Consider the following 16424-nt stretch of genomic DNA (forward strand, 5'->3'; position numbering starts at 1 on the left):
ATCTTTTCTTTTCATGCATGTCATTATATACAATATAGTTACCATAATCTATTTGATTTTTTTTTATTTATAGTCATAGATTTATTTTGTATCCGATGTAATGTTTTTCTATGTTGTTATAAAACTTGTTTACTATGAAAAAACATTTCAAACTCATAAATAGTTCAAGTTCTGTTTATGTAATGGTTACTTCTTCTTTTTGTTTCTTAAACAATCTAAATTTGTTTTGGTATTAATATTTCGTTATTTTCTCATGTATACAATGCTCTAATTTTATATTATGCAATTACTATAACTTAATTAGTTTATTTTATGTAATTACAAATTTGTTACTGGTATTTTTATGTGTTTAAATTTAAAAACCATCTCTCTTCCACATTGTTCGGTCTCTCTTACATTTCCCTCTAAGTTTCATTCTCTCTCCACCCCATTCTTTCTTTCTTTCATTTTTCTTTCCTTCTTGTCGTTCTCTCTCTCTGCCCAACATTACATCTATCTCCTTCAGCTTTTCTTCTCCCCTGCATGTCTCATATTAATTAACACAAGGTATCATGCATTTATAATCATCACTATTAATGCTAACTAAATCACATTACATTATTATTAGTATTATTATTATTAACATTGTCTTTATTGTTTATCTTGAATATTAATTTGTAAAATTCAACAATGTTTTCATGTTCTTTTTTGGTCTTAACCTTTCTTTTTTTTGAAGAAAAGAAGCCTGGTAATCTAGAGTAATGTTGTTCGTGACATATTACTTTTTTAGAATGTGCATTGTTGGTAACTTGTTTCCTAGGTTAATATTTTTTTAGAAATCGGTTATTTTTTCGCGCAACTGCAAAGACTAATCTCTGCGCTCAATAGAAGGGCTAGTTAAATTTTAAAAAAAATTAACTCTAAATTAAAGCGACAATGTGTTGGTTATTAATATTATTAATTAATCTATTCCGACAACGAGTAATATTTGTTTAATGATCCTTCTTCTCTTTGCAATGCTTATTTATGAAATGCTATGTTAAGTACAAGAGAATGTTTCAAATATATTTCCATCAACAACTAAAGAATGCTAAATTTATCCACAAATCGTAACTCAACCAACAGAAACCGATATTAGGGTTTTGAGTGCATGTTTCTAGTGGTTATTACAATTTCGTCTAATAACAAAAAAATGCTTATATTGTAATAGTTTTGTGAAGATGTTGATGAACATTTTTTCATTGACAAATTCAGTTTCAGGGAAGATGATGCTTGAAGGATCTGTTAGCATTAATGGCCGAGAGTTGGAGACAATGCTTTCTTTTAGAACTCCAACAGCAGATATGGAAAATGACTTATTTGGTAAACATTTAAGCACAAAGAGTATCGAAAGTTTAGATGATTTTTCAAGTTCATACAGTAACTCTTCTGAGAAGAGCTTCTATTCCCCGAAAAAGTTGGAGCCACATGGTCATAGAGACCTTGCTGCACTTAAATTGCAGAAAGTTTACAAAAGTTTTCGAACTAGAAGACAACTTGCAGATTGTGCAGTTCTTGCAGAACAAAGATGGTTAGTTGATTCAACTCATTTTCTCCAAGATTGCACCCTTGTAGATTTATCGACCATGATGCAAAAAAAACACACTATCACAAGACGGTGTTTTTTCCATCTTGGTGGATAAATTTAGATAGAACGTTTTTAAGAATCGTGATGTGAGGAATCTCCATCAAATTATAGCGTAAAATCGCAATGATGTTTAAGTTATTAGACTAATTACATTCATATGGAACAGGTGGAGGGCTTTGGATTTTGCCGAACTTAAGCGCAGTTCTATATCATTTTTCGACATTGCAAAACCTGAGACTGCGATTTCACGTTGGTCAAGGGCTAGAAAGAGAGCTGCCAAGGTAAATTTTTTCATATCATTTTGTATTATTAATGTTACTGGTTAAAAGACTAGTAATTTTTTTTGGTCTCACCTTTTGTTTTCCCTTAAATAACAGGTTGGAAAAGGTCTATCTAAGGATAGGAAGGCTCGTAAACTTGCTTTGCAGCACTGGCTCGAGGCAGTAAGTCACTCTCGAAACTATATAAATGGCTTACGCATAAGCACTTATGTTGTGAACGCTTAATTAAGTTGTTTATGAAGTAGGACTTTAATCTATTGGTCTCTCTAATTGGTTTTCGACTTGTGCAGATTGACCCTCGACATCGCTATGGCCATAACCTCCAATTTTATTATGTTCAATGGCTACATTGTGATAGTTACCAACCTTTCTTCTATTGGTAAGATTAGAGATTAAAGAATTCAGCTTTTTTTCCTTTCAAAAAGGAAATTCTAACCAAGCTAATGAAATTTAAACCTATATGCAAATGTAGGCTTGATATTGGAGGTGGCAGGGAATTCGGCTCGGAGAGATGTTCTAGATCAAAGCTTCAGCAACAATGCATCAAATATTTGGGTCCAGTGAGTTTCCTACTTCTCTTTCATATCAATTTTTCTTTCATCTAGAGTCTATGTAGCACCGACACTTTAAATTGAAGGTGTCTGGTATCCGACACCGACACGATGCATATGGTTACACTCAATTATATAAATTTATCAAACAAATATAAAGTCCATGTGTCCGTGTCATGTCTAGTGTTTATGTCAATGTTTTGTAGCTCCGAAGTATTAGATAACTTAATCGTCAAGTAATAACTCGTAAAATTATTTTTGAAGGAGGAAAGAAAGGCTTATGAAGTGGTTATTGAGAATGGGAGGCTCTTTTACAAACACACGGGGATTCCAGTTGAAAGTACAAAAGATGCTAAGTGGATATTTGTACTTAGCACTTCCAAGACTTTGTATGTTGGGCAAAAAAACAAGGGCACATTTCAACATTCAAGCTTCCTAGCAGGCGGAGCCACATTATCTGCTGGTAGATTAGTAGCCGAAGACGGTGTTCTTAAGGTATGAACGAAAGCGAAATATATTAAGTCTTTTTCTTTCTGTTTTGTCCTTGGCCCTATTTCGCATACTGACAGTAAACTTTTTCAATTCCAAAGGCTGTTTGGCCTCACAGTGGACATTATCTCCCAACCGAAGAAAATTTCCAGGAATTCGTGTCATTTCTTAAGGAGAATAATGTCGACCTTACAGATGTACAGGTAAAAAGAATGACAGTGGCATATAGTGTAGAATATATCAATCTAATGCATACTTTGATTCACTCTTTAATTGTCATTTTTCTTATATCAGAAAAACCCCGAAGAAGATGACGAACCAGTGAAAACGAACCAGGAATATCATTTTAGAGCAAAATCTTCAGAGAAGTTACCATCTAACATCGAAACCGAAAGTTCAAGTAGTGCATTATCCGAAGAGAAAACCGAGGACATAAATGAGGATCCATCTGCTGATTCAAACACCGATCCACCATTATCTAGATTGTCGAAACGGCTAGGAACAAAAATATCTAGACTCGAAATACCGAAAAGAGACAACGTGACTGACATTTTCGAGTCAGTATTGGCAGTACATCGTCCAACTAGAAAACTATATTCACCACATTCAGACTCAGAATCAGATTGCGGTTACGAGACAGCAGAAGAATCGCTTATCCAAGAAGAAGACTTCATGGTTTCAAAATCAAACTTGTTTGTTGAGGATCAAGACAACGAAGAAGAAAATCCTATTCCAAAGGAAAAGATAATGAAGAGAATAGATTCACATAAAGGAATGAAATCGTATCAACTGGCGAATCATTTATCGACGAAATGGTCAACAGGTGCTGGTCCTAGAATTGGTTGTATGCGAGACTATCCAGCAGAGCTTCAGTTTTTCATCTTGGAACAACAAAATTTGTCTCCAAGGGCAAGAGCAACAGCGCCATCGCCTCGGATACCGTTGTTGTCTCGATTCAGTCCACACGTCCGTTCTTTTTCAGTTCCTTTAGCAGATGAAGTATCATCAATTAACTAAGGGATGTTACTTCTGTTAACCGAATAGAATTTTTCGTATTTTGATGCCGCTCTTTTAACCCAATATACAGTTTTTGTAGGTCTTGAGGTGGTGAGTGAGGGAAACAAAAGAACTTTGCATGCATATTATTCTAGTTCCAAAATGCTGAGAAGTTTACAATCTAGATTTGAAACAATAGCAAGCAACATGCAAGTCATATATGACATGTGCTATAGTTATGGAGCAAATTCCTTTGAGAATTGCTGGTTTTTTATATATCCCTTCTTTCAAATATGTATTTTATTAATCTTATATTCATACCTACAATGATATGGTGTTGAAGTAGTTGTACATAAGTAGTTGAAGAAAAACTTGTGAAAAGCAGTGGTCTACAGCAATAAAAATGAATCAAACTCTGCTATTTTTCATTGTAACATTTTATCAAACACATGACACGCAATGCATTTAGTGTATATATTTTAGCACATTGAATCAACCACTTACAAAGTTATAGAGTTTAACAACTACAACTGATAGAGAAAACAATTCAATGCATTTTAACAATTGACTATATAAATCTGCATAATGGACCCAAATTTTATGAGCATGTATAAGTAGAAAAAGTTAAACAGAAAATAAAATATTAGTGGCATGCATCCTTATTCAGATCATTATTATTATAAGTATAAATTTAACTTTTAAATTTATTAAATAATTTAAAAATAGGTGGTGGTAATTCAACCGATATGTATTAATGTATTAATATAGTTAAATAAGTATAAATTGATTATCTAAAGTTCAATCTATCAATGATACATTTATGTAAAAATAAGTAAGTTCTTTTGTAAGGATCAATGCACTGTACATTATAATTATTATTTTATATATAATTAAAATAAAAATAAATATGATTTAAGATTTGACGATTACGCTTTGTGTATTCCAATTAATTTTTTTTTATGAATATGATTTAATATCTATGATTTATATTTATGATTTAAGCTTTCTTAGTTTTTCTTTTAAATGGTCAATGTTAGTTCGTGTTTACTTATTAGTTTTTGTTTCTTAAGATTCTTAAAGGGTTAAGTAAATTTTTAGTCCTTATAAGCAGGCCCGGCCCAAAGCAAGTGCAGCAAGAGCTGTTGCACAGGGCCACATACATTAAAGGGCCTCACTTTTGTTAAACTAAAAAATTGGCTTGTAATATTTTCTTTAGGAATTAAAACAAAATTTAAGTTAATTTAGTATTGTTACATCCTGTGAGTCAATTTTAAACTACCCTGTGAGTTACTTATTTCATGATTTACTCTTTCTCTAAGCATTTATTAATTTTTAACGTGGGATTATAATATTTCATTATTTATTATTTGACAATAATTAATATTTTAATATCAGATTTCCTATAAATGTGTTTGCTATTGTTTGATTTAGTCATCAATCAAAATTTTTTAAATATCAATGTTATGAAACTTATAAGTTTAAATATATACATATATATAGAAAAAAATTAAATGTGCCAAAAACAAAATCTATTATTTTATTTAAAATTTTTAAACTTATTTATTAGTATACCATCTCCTAATAAAAAATTTATGTGTTTTCTAAAGAAATATTTTATATTTTATATTAAAAATTATATATTAGTACATTAGAGTATTAAAATTTGTCATATACATTGTCTTCAACTAAATTTATAATTGTATGAATGATTCTAAAAAATTAAGAACTTTTATGGATGGAAAAGATTAAAAAAAAATTATAGTTGAATTTGTCGAAATATTTCTAAACAATTATTTAATTTTTTTAGTTCTTATGCTACAATTTTAAATAATTTTTAAAAAAACTTTTATACTTTATTTTATAATGAACATATTATTAAAATAGAACAGGGCCTCTAGACAGTTTGGGCCGGCCCTGCTTATAAATATATTATTATTCAATTTTAGTTCCTAAAAAAAATCAAATAATAGTTTTCGTAATATTATTGTTCAATTTTAGTCCACTAACGAAGGCTTACGTGAGATAAACTTAAGTTGCTAACGTGGATTTGTTTTTGTCTGATTCGCTAGCGTGGACATTTCATAACGTTACTTTATCTTTTAACATCATTTCCATTTTGATATAGTATTTGTTGCTATAGTATTTCAAAAAATAAAAATACATTAATGATAAACATTATTTTATCATTCTAAACAATTTTTTTTCCAAAAAGTAAAAATACATTAATGATAAACATTATTTTATCATTCTAAATAAATTTTTTTTTTCAAAAAATGTTAAAAATTTATATATTTAAAAAAAAATAAAATTTTGAAGTCCTCCCTTCTAAACTCCCAAACATAGCCTAAGTGAAACATGTATGATTTGTTTTTCGGTTCTAGTGAATTCAGATAGAGTTGGACCAATCAAACCAGGAAGAGGGTTGAGACAAGGTGACCCGCTGTCACCTTATCTCTTTATTCTCATTGTTGAAGGCCTCTCAGCTCTTATCAAAGATGTTGTAGCTCGAGAAGACATTCACGGTGTTCAGATATGCAGAGGGGCACCTAGTGTGTCCCATCTACTTTTTGCTGACGATTATTTTTTATTTTCCAAGGCTAATATTGCAGAGGTGTCTCACCTTATGCAATTACTTAAAATCTATGCCATTGCTTCCGGTCAAGAAATTAATATGACAAAGTCAGAGGTTTTCTTCAGCTGTAATCTTAGTATTTTAGCTCAGGAGGATATTGCTAATATGATGGGTGTCCGTCATGTGCTTGGTACAGGTGTTTAGTTGGATTTACCCTCGATGATAGGCAGGCACGGAGCTAGGAAAATTGAATTGTGGGGGCAAAATATATATATATATATATATATATATATATATATATATATATATATATATATATATATATACCTTTATTTTTTAAATCATAATATAAATTATAAATATTTTTTACGATTTTTGTAGTTTGAAAAAATTAATAGGTTTTTTACTTTTAATGTAAATAAAAGTATGTAAAAAAATCACAAACACCATTCTAATGTATCCTTTATTATTAATTTTTATGAAATAAATTGATCAGTAAAAAATACCTTTAATAAATTAAGTAACTATTTAAACACAAATTTAAGGACCAAAATAATTAATGAGAATATACTGTTGATGTCTTTGTAGTTTCGATCTATTGAGTGACTGCATTAATGCTCGTCAAAATTAAAATGATTGTTACTTTTTTTAGTGGGAGCAATTTTATCATTTATCTATGCAGTGGTAGTGGTTTTAAACATAGTGGGGGCTTCAGCCCACACTTTGGCTAAGCTAGCTCCGTCCCTGATGATAGGTCGTAACAAGAAGGAGACTTTTGCTTTTATAAAGGATCACATTTGGAAGAGAATTAACTCTTGGAGGGGTCGATCGTTGTCAAAGGCGGGTAAAGAGGTGATGATAAAATCAGTTCTATAGTCTATTCCTTCTTATATTATGAGTGTGTATGTTATTCCTGATGGGGTGGTGAATGATACTGAGAAGATGTTGAATTCTTTTTGGTGGGGAGGTGATGGTGGTAACAAAGGTATTTATTGGTTGGCATGGGAGAATATGGTGTGTCTGAAGAGAGACGGATGGTTGGGATTTAGGGATTTTCAGGCCTTTAACTTGGCTATGGTAGCTAAACAGGGATGAAAGTTGTTGTCTAAACCCGCCTCTTTAGTTTCCAGATTCTTCAAAGCAAGGTGCTTTCCTAATTCCTCGTTTTTTGGATGCTAAAATAGGTTCTAATACGAGTTTTTTGTGGAGAAGTCTCTGGAAAGCTAAGGATGTTCTGTGTTTGGGGTGTAGGTGGAGTATTGGAACTGGAAGCAAGATCAAGGTCTTACATGGGCCTTGGCTTAGTGGTAGTAAAGATTTCCATATCAGTGGTCCATTCCCCCAAGGTGTGTATAATCTTACGGTTCAAGATCTCCTCTTACCCAATATTAAGTGCTGGAACATTGAAGTTGTTAACTCCTTATTTAATCAGTTAGTTGCTAAAGAGATCTTGAACATTCCTTTGATTGAGGAGGTAGTAGATGATGTCCCTATCTGGAATGAGGAGAGAAGTGGGGATTATAGTGTTCGTACGGGGTATAAACTTTGGATGATTTCTCGCTCGTTTCAACCTAATTGGAGAATGGATGGTAATTGGGATAGTTTATGAAATATCTTGGTGCCTCCTAGAGTCAAGCACCTTCTTTGGAGAATTTGTCGAGGGTGCTTACCGTTAGGTCAAATACTTAGGAATCATTATGTTCAATGTCCATTGTTGTGCCCGGTGTGTGATCTGGAAGTGGAAGATGACTGGCATGCATTCTTTGGATGTCAATCTACTAGCTTTTGTTGGCAGACAACATTTTTGTCTACCATTGTTGATCACCGTTTACAAAACTTTAGTGATGCTAAGTCTATTATCCTAGATATTTGTAGTAGGGAGGATAAGAAAGATGCCGGAAGATTTGCTATGGTTTTAGAAAGTCTTTGGAAGAACCGTAATAATATTGTTTAGAATAATAATAGGCAGGATCTTGGTAGAATTGGTATTCAAGCTTGTTATAATTGGTTTGATTGGTTTGATGCCCGTAATATTCAAGTTTCAAATATTGATCTTAAGCTCCCGCTGGTTTGGATCCCCCAGCTGAAGGTTAGATGAAGTGTAACGTTGATGTCGGTTTTAATAGTCATTACCAAACTACGAATAGGGCTTGGTGTCTTCGAGATAATTTGGGTAGATTTATCATTGCAGGTGTAACATGGGATAAAGGTATTACGTCTCCCATAGAAACTGAAGCTTTGGCTCTGAAAGAGGCCATTCATATTGCTATCACCATGAATTTGAATAATGTGATTTTTGGAAGCGACTCTCAAGTAGTGATTCACGGAATTAATTCTGTAGTTACCGGTAATTCGGAGTTTAATACTATTATTATTTCTATTCAGAGATTGTCGAGACTTGTTACAAATTTTGAGATTAAGTTTATTATGCGTCAAACGAATATGGTTGCCTCGACGCATATACGTTAATGTTGTTCCTCCTTGTATTGTATTGACACCTATTTATTTAATGATATGAGTTAATTTTGTTTTGGTAAAAAAAATGACACGTGGCATTATTTAATATTCAAGATTCATCTGACGGTTAAACTTGAACCAAAGTTATAATATACCTTTAGCACCTACGGTGTATCTGTTTAAAACCCTACTCCACTCCCTGCGACTACTTTCCATTGCCCCGTACATTCACACGCGCAAATCAAGCTAGAATTATAGAACCGAACAAAGAGGAACACAGTTTAGCCGAGAATAGAGAAGAATCAGAGGCGGTGAAAAGTTGAAGAATGGAAGGTGAAACAGAGGCAACAATGGAGCAGAGGACTGTAGTCAATAACGTGATGTGCCTTTTAACGCACCAAGACGGAGCTCCTCTTGGTGCTCCTATGTACCTGCCTCAGAACATAGGTCCACAACAGCTCCAACTCATCGTCAATCAGCTTCTACAAAATGTAACCCTAATTTCCTTCTCTTGCTTTTTATTACCGTTTTTCAAAACCTTGATAAATTATATGTATTAACATTCATTTGATTGAATTTCTGTCTATGTTTTCAATATGTAGGAGGAGAAATTGCCTTATGCTTTTTATATATCGGATGAGGAGCTACTTGTACCACTTGAAACATACTTGCAGAAACATAAAGGTTAGTCGTGTTTGGATTCACACAAAGTTGTTGTTTTTTAAATTTTTCACTTGTTTGATTTTTTTTCCTAACGTTTTTCTTTTTGTTTGTGATGTTAATTTAACATTACTTCAGTGTCGGTGGAGAAAGCGTTGCCTATAGTTTGTCAACCTCAGGCTGTTTTTCGGATTCGTCCCGTGAGTCGATGTTCCGCAACGATTTCTGGTATGAAGATATGATGAGTTTTGTTCCCTCAATTGTTGTAATGGCACAATGTTGCATGTAGAATTATTCTAAAAGTCGTAGTGTAATTTTTGAAACGTGGTTTGGCTTTTGAAGATTTTAGATGAAAGTGTATTGCTGTCATTTTCTATGGAATTCATGCTGTTGAGATTATTTGTAGGTCATGGCGAAGCTGTATTGAGTGTTGCCTTTAGTCCTGATGGGCGGCAGCTGGCAAGTGGTTCTGGTGATACCACTGTTCGGTTTTGGGACCTTGGCACTCAGACACCAATGTACACATGCACAGGTTTGATATTTAAAGATGATAAGTCATTCTTGTGTCTGCCAAACATAATTTACTTATTCTAATTAAAGCAAGAAACAATCATATTTAGGCATTATTTCCTCTGAATAGCAAAATAATCAATTTGAGTAGTTGGATTATGCTCACAATTCCATTGATAGAAAGAACTTGATATATTTTGTAGTATAAACCCATTTCAAATTGATGCCCAATACCGCAGGAGTATGCTATGGAAAAGAGATGGGACGTAGTGGAACAAAACAAGTAGGAAATGTGATATTCACGCAGTTGAGTCTAGAGTATAACTGTATATTGAGCTGGTTAGGAAAAATGGGAGGTGGAAATTAGGTTAGGGGAAGGCATAGAACTTTAGAAGTATGAACATAGTGAATTTCCAAGTGAGGATTTGTGATTGGGAGGGAGGTTGCAACTTGCAAGTCTCTTGAATGTCCTGCAGTTTTTTTTTCTTTTACTGATTTGAAGGATTATATAGGTCTACATCTGCTATATAGAGCTATTGTTCCTTATATAGTTTTAATAGGAGGCTGCATGTTAGAAATGTATATGTGAGAAGAGTCTTCATTCTCTCTTTTCAGTATCCGTTGATACACATCTTATTTGTTAACATGTATTCTTTTGTATCTTTAATCAGAATGTGTCATATATAGTTGTTTGTATTTTATACAGGACACAAGAACTGGGTCCTTTGTATTGGATGGTCACCCGATGGCAAGTATCTTGTAAGTGGGAGCAAGTCAGGAGAACTTATATGTTGGGACCCAAAAACTGGAAAGCAATCAGGAAATGCTTTAACTGTAAGTCTTTAACTTTGAATTTCAATTTGCATTATGAAGCTGCCTCCTTTTTCTCTTCATATTTTTTTGCATTTAAAGTGCATTGGTAGCAGCCTACTAAGGAGTATAGTGTAAGACTAAGTCATATATCATCTGAACTCTGAATAGATGATGGTGTCTGAATATATCAACTGACATGCCCAACTTGTGAAGCATGGCTACTTATAATGGCGTAATTTGGCTTTCTGCCGTGGTCTGCCAACCGCAATCAGTAACACTGGGATACATACATACATAATTGAAACAACCAGTTTGGTTAAGAATCAGTTTAAGAACATTTGTTGTTTGAAGAATTTTGTACATCATATTGTTTCTTGGACAATAAAAATTGAAGTATACTTGTACAAATTGTAGGGCCATAAGAAATGGATTACCGGTATCTCTTGGGAACCTGTCCACCTGAATGCTCCTTGCCGCCGCTTTGTAAGTTCCAGCAAAGATGGGGATGCTCGTATTTGGGATGTTTCTTTGAAGAAATGTATCGTACTCAGTGGCCACACACTTGCAGTAACATGTGTAAAATGGGGCGGAGATGGTGTTATTTATACTGGGTATTTCTCCTTCTTTCCTTCCAATTTCTCAAAAAAATTTAGTCTGAATTTTTCTCTTCACCGAATTTAATCTTTCGTAGAGTTTTTCCTGCACACCCCCTGTGGGAAGTAAAATCCCATTTTTGTTAAAACTTCCATTTAATGATTTAAACTCATGCTTATCTTAGTTAAAAGGTCTTATTTTTACTCTTAAAATTCAACTGATCCCGATGTTAACTGATGGTATGCTGCAGTGTTTTTCATTTTTTTAAGCATAAAACAATGCCTTATTATCACTATTTCCGTATTACTACCCAGGTCCTGACTATGCTGTTGTGTTACAGGTCCCAAGATTGTACAATCAAAGTTTGGGAAACTACACAAGGGAAGCTAATTCGGGAACTGAAGGTAGGCCTCATCCCTTCACAATTGAACTTTTTATGTGCTTGTTTAAAATTTGATTTGATTAGTGTTTTGTACATCTACTGTTACTTTTTGGTGCCAACTTTTTCTTCACTTTAGTTATTTTTATGTTATCTTTCCTATGTATTTAATGTGTATTATCTAAATCCTCAGCGACGTGTTTAATTTTGATTTATTGTTTGAATGTAACTGTTAACTTTTAATACTATCATCCAATGGCAATGTCTTGTGGATCAAACTACCATTTAAGAAATTGACTTTCCTGGCATGAGGATCAAACTCTTTTACGGTTCCTGGTATGAGGATCAAACTTCTTTATTGTTAATTTGTACACGAATACTAATACTTTGGTTTTATGTTCAACCATGTTGCCTTATAACTGGAGGAACTTTATTTATTAATTACATTTTAAGAAATAAATCTATTATGTAATTTATTTTTTATTTAAAACATTAATTAGAGGTTGTTATCTTGGGAAAAATGTTGGATTTTCATCTAAACTAATGTTAATAGATTGGATTGGAAAACTTTGTTCCATCGAGTTTCTCTTACTTTTTTATTGTTTTTTGTTTTAATCTCTTCTTTAGGAGGATTTCTTATATCTCATTTGCCTTGTATTATTTTCTGTCTCAATGGATTTTTCTTATTTAAGAGAAAGTTTATCACAAAACACAAAAAGCACAATTCTAACAATGAGTTTTTCTATACTTATTTATGCATCAGATGCTTTGCTTATATTGTATATAAAATTCATGTTTTGTTTGTGATGGCCTCATTTTTTAATCTTTTTTTGCTTTTCCATACTATTTGCTCTCTTCATATTTTGTATTTATTTTAGGGACATGCTCATTGGGTCAATTCTTTAGCATTGAGCACCGAGTATGTTCTTCGCACTGGAGCTTTTGATCATACTGCAAAACATTATTCATCTCCAGAGGAAATGAAAAAGGTAACTAGTAGTTTTCTTAACAAGAATGTTAGACCTTTGAACCATAATTGTGTTTTTAGATGCAAAACCCGGTTGTCCATAATAAACCCTGATTTTTGGAATTGGATCTTGTACTTGTGATAAATACAATAGTGTGAATCCTACCTGCGTTATATTTCTGGGCTGTGTGTGGTATGGGATAACTTCTTTCGGGCCCCAAGCAAAGTCAGTCCAATTCACAGTCCCTCAAGCATGAGGCCTGGAGGGTCGATATGATTAAGCTAAGACACTATAGTTCATAGTCCCTCAAGCATGAGGTCTGCAAGGATTATTAAGCTAAGAAATTATAGTTCAGATCTTAATCTAGAAGTTTTAAAATTTTCAATTGTTTCCAACATTTTCATGTCAAACCAGATATTAAATGACATAATGTCCAGAACAATTTGTTCCCTCATACTATTTTGTTATTTTGAAGAACTATGTATTCAAATTCCAATCAATTGGCTAAAATATTTTTAATTATTCTTTGAATGTTGTAACTTTTAGTCCATAAAATATTTTGTTTCTCTACTTTACAAGCTCCTTTCTCAAGAAACTACTTTTTTCATCCCTGTTTTACTAATACCAGTTTATGCTGCTAATGTACGTAGGTTGCTCTTGAAAGGTACAAATCAACGAGAGGTAATGCTCCTGAGAGATTGGTCTCTGGGTCTGATGATTTCACAATGTTCCTTTGGGAACCCTTCACCAACAAGCACCCCAAAACTCGCATGACAGGTCATCAGCAGGTATTTATTTTTTCTTACAATTTAAAATATGTCGATAAGAACAAACCAAAGTTATTCTTTCTTCAAATTGCAATGTGACTTTAGTTAGCATCAGTATTATTGATTAGAAAATTAGGATTTGAAAGAATTATCTAATATATAGCAGTTCTTGATACACATAAAATGGTTAAATAATAAGTTCTACTAAATCTATTGAGATATTTAAGTATTTGCACATGTCTATCGCTTATTATTTGTTGTTGCGTCTTAGTATGAATTTACTATTGTCTTACAGATTAAATCACAATTTTTCAAGTTATAATTTTCTTTATATGCATAACGATACACAAGTTATATTTGTATTTTGACAGCTTGTGAACCATGTCTATTTTTCGCCTGATGGGCAATGGATAGCGAGTGCATCTTTTGATAAATCTGTCAAGATATGGAATGGAACTACAGGGGCATTTGTCACTGTCTTTCGTGGCCATGTTGGGCCTGTTTATCAGATCAGGTATACATGGGTGATTCAATCTTATTTCAAACTTTTAGCCAAAGGTATTTCTTTGCAAACAGCAATTAACCAACCATATTGACTTTTATTATACAGCTGGTCTGCAGACAGTAGACTTCTTTTAAGTGGAAGCAAAGATTCTACACTTAAGGTAACCATTTTGTTTATTTTTTGTTGATATTTTTTTATTTGGTTTGTATAGTAGAATCTATCAAACCAATGAGTGTGGTAGAACCTATCATTTGCAAAACAAGAACTCTGACCTTACATTGTGTTTGATTTTCAAGGTTTGGGATATTCGGACTCGCAAGTTGAAGCAAGACCTTCCGGGCCATGCCGATGAAGTATGTTATAGATGCAAAATCATTTGAGTGACTTAAAAAAATATATAAAATTCCCACTCTGGTTGCTAACCTAAGTTTATATTCTTGTTGTGAAGGTGTTTTCTGTTGATTGGAGTCCAGATGGAGAGAAGGTGGCTTCTGGGGGTAAAGATAAAGTGTTGAAGTTGTGGATGGGTTAAGCTAGTTTTTGGATCAACTTTGAGAATCTATTCTCGATGCTATTGTCACTGCATGGAAATCAATGGCTGGCTATTCTGTGGATGCAAGATCATCTTTAAGCTATAGGATATGAATGTCTATTCCATATACTATTTTGCCATTGAGATTAGGCACTGGAAGAACAAGTTGCTCAAGTTGAGTCTCAGGTAAAGAAGCTTCCTGAATTGCTTGGAGGTCTATTATACGCTTGCGAGAATATACTTCGTCGTCTTTTTTTTTGTTGGTATTTTGTCCTATTTTAACCGTAGTTAGGATATTGTTTCTGAATGACAACTATGTCAATTTTGTTTTTTGTTGGTAATTATAAACTGAGTATGCAAGGCTAGCCCTAATATGGCATTTTGTTTGCCTTGACACTACACTAGTGTTAGAGTAAGTCTTCGAATGGAGTACTTCTATATTTAAAATTTGAATGTGACGACTGTATACAGGTATATTTTATTTTCGTGTATTCAAATTCAAATCTTATATTTTTATACTTTTGCTTAGAGATTCTAAGGTGCTTTTTTAAAATATAAATCCGTTTTTAAATTTAAACAGACAAATTCTGAGCGTAAAAGCCTTCTAAAATTTTAATCTAAGAGGTTTTGCTATGAAAAATCTTAGGAAAGTTCAGCTAATTTTATATGATATATTTTGGGGATATTGTGGATTATTCATTACATATCTCATGTCTTTCTCACACCTTAGCGAAACTCTAAAATTATCCTCAAAAGAGTCTAATCTTTGGACGCATCAAATACACTACAAGTACCACTTCGAATGAAGCCAAGTCTAAGTTAAAAAAAAGTCTTAATTTTGGACTTCAGACGCTTTTTAACACACCATCCCAAACCATCTCAGAATTAGGCTTTGTTTGGATTGATGGAATCGGATGGAGCGGAGCGGAATGGAATGGAATAAAATGATATTCCGTTGTTTGGATAATTTAAAAACGGATGGAACGGAGCGGAAATGAGTGGTATGGATTTCATTCCATCACTTACCACCATATTCCTTCCCCTCCAATTTGGGCGGAATGAATAATTTGTCTTATTCCGTTCTAAAATTTCCAAACAATGGAATGGTACATTCGTTCCGCTCCGTTCCACTCCGCTCCATTTCATACCGCTCCGTTCATTTCGTGATATCCAAACATATTAAGATTTTCTGATAAAACAAAGTTGTTAAAATGTCTGAATTTTAATATTTGGATTTACCTTAAAGAGATTAAAATTTAAAGGGTTAAATATGTTTTTGGTCCCTATAAAATTATCAAATTTTGTTTTTGGTTCTTATTAAAAAAAGATATATTTTGGTCCTTACAAAATTATTATACACGTAGTTTTAGTCCCTATTGTTAAACGATGTGTATTTTTGAATAATTATTTTGCAGACATGTTTAGAACGTTATAAAAAGTTCCTTGAAAAAAAAACTCAAAATTTAATTTATAAGTTGAGATTTGCATTACTTTTATCATTATCTTTTAAAATTTTAAAAATTCATATTTAATTCTTCTCATTTTAAAATATTCTATAATTTGGTAAAGAAATATTTTATAATATTCTAAACAGGTATACAAAAAATTATTTAAAATTTTTAAAATTTAAAGGTAATTAAACAATTTTCAAAATTTTAAAAAATAGCAAGTACTAAAACTGCATGCATAAAATTTTTATAGGGACTAAAATATGTTATTTTTTTAATAGGACTAAAAATAAAAT

General features: G+C 32.7%; 2 protein-coding genes across 2 annotated transcripts; both read left to right on the plus strand.

Annotated features, from left to right (window-relative positions):
* Window positions 1-397: 397 nt before the first annotated feature.
* LOC131628164 (IQ domain-containing protein IQM6) lies at window positions 398-4357 on the plus strand. Its single transcript, XM_058899031.1, has 9 exons — window positions 398-546; window positions 1234-1549; window positions 1773-1887; window positions 1984-2049; window positions 2178-2266; window positions 2360-2447; window positions 2703-2933; window positions 3029-3130; window positions 3222-4357. Exons 2-9 carry the CDS (start codon window positions 1245-1247, stop codon window positions 3942-3944), a joined length of 1719 nt encoding a protein of 572 aa, XP_058755014.1. The 5' UTR covers window positions 398-546; window positions 1234-1244; the 3' UTR covers window positions 3945-4357.
* Window positions 4358-9141: 4784 nt separating this feature from the next.
* On the plus strand, window positions 9142-15208 carry LOC131628170 (notchless protein homolog). The gene is made up of 13 exons (XM_058899037.1): window positions 9142-9443; window positions 9555-9636; window positions 9751-9840; window positions 10019-10144; window positions 10829-10956; window positions 11350-11546; window positions 11870-11933; window positions 12787-12897; window positions 13527-13664; window positions 14015-14157; window positions 14254-14308; window positions 14445-14501; window positions 14597-15208. The coding sequence occupies exons 1-13, from the start codon at window positions 9279-9281 to the stop codon at window positions 14678-14680; spliced, it is 1440 nt and encodes a 479-aa protein (XP_058755020.1). The 5' UTR covers window positions 9142-9278; the 3' UTR covers window positions 14681-15208.
* Window positions 15209-16424: the final 1216 nt, after the last annotated feature.

The sequence above is a fragment of the Vicia villosa genome, unplaced genomic scaffold, assembly GCF_029867415.1.
Source record: "Vicia villosa cultivar HV-30 ecotype Madison, WI unplaced genomic scaffold, Vvil1.0 ctg.000428F_1_1, whole genome shotgun sequence".
In the NCBI taxonomy this organism is placed as follows: Eukaryota; Viridiplantae; Streptophyta; class Magnoliopsida; order Fabales; family Fabaceae; genus Vicia; species Vicia villosa.

What these genes read in the sequence shown, in the direction of transcription:
- LOC131628170 (XM_058899037.1), top strand. Translation starts at nt 9,279, where the DNA reads ATGGAAGGTGAAACAGAGGCAACAATGGAGCAGAGGACTGTAGTCAAT. An exon ending in TCAATCAGCTTCTACAAAAT is followed by an intron (nt 9,444 to 9,554) that starts GTAACCCTAATT and finishes TTCAATATGTAG; the next exon opens with GAGGAGAAATTGCCTTATGC. An exon ending in AATCAGGAAATGCTTTAACT is followed by an intron (nt 10,957 to 11,349) that starts GTAAGTCTTTAA and finishes TACAAATTGTAG; the next exon opens with GGCCATAAGAAATGGATTAC.
- LOC131628164 (XM_058899031.1), top strand. Translation starts at nt 1,245, where the DNA reads ATGATGCTTGAAGGATCTGTTAGCATTAATGGCCGAGAGTTGGAGACA. An exon ending in GTTCTTGCAGAACAAAGATG is followed by an intron (nt 1,550 to 1,772) that starts GTTAGTTGATTC and finishes CATATGGAACAG; the next exon opens with GTGGAGGGCTTTGGATTTTG. An exon ending in GCATCAAATATTTGGGTCCA is followed by an intron (nt 2,448 to 2,702) that starts GTGAGTTTCCTA and finishes TTATTTTTGAAG; the next exon opens with GAGGAAAGAAAGGCTTATGA.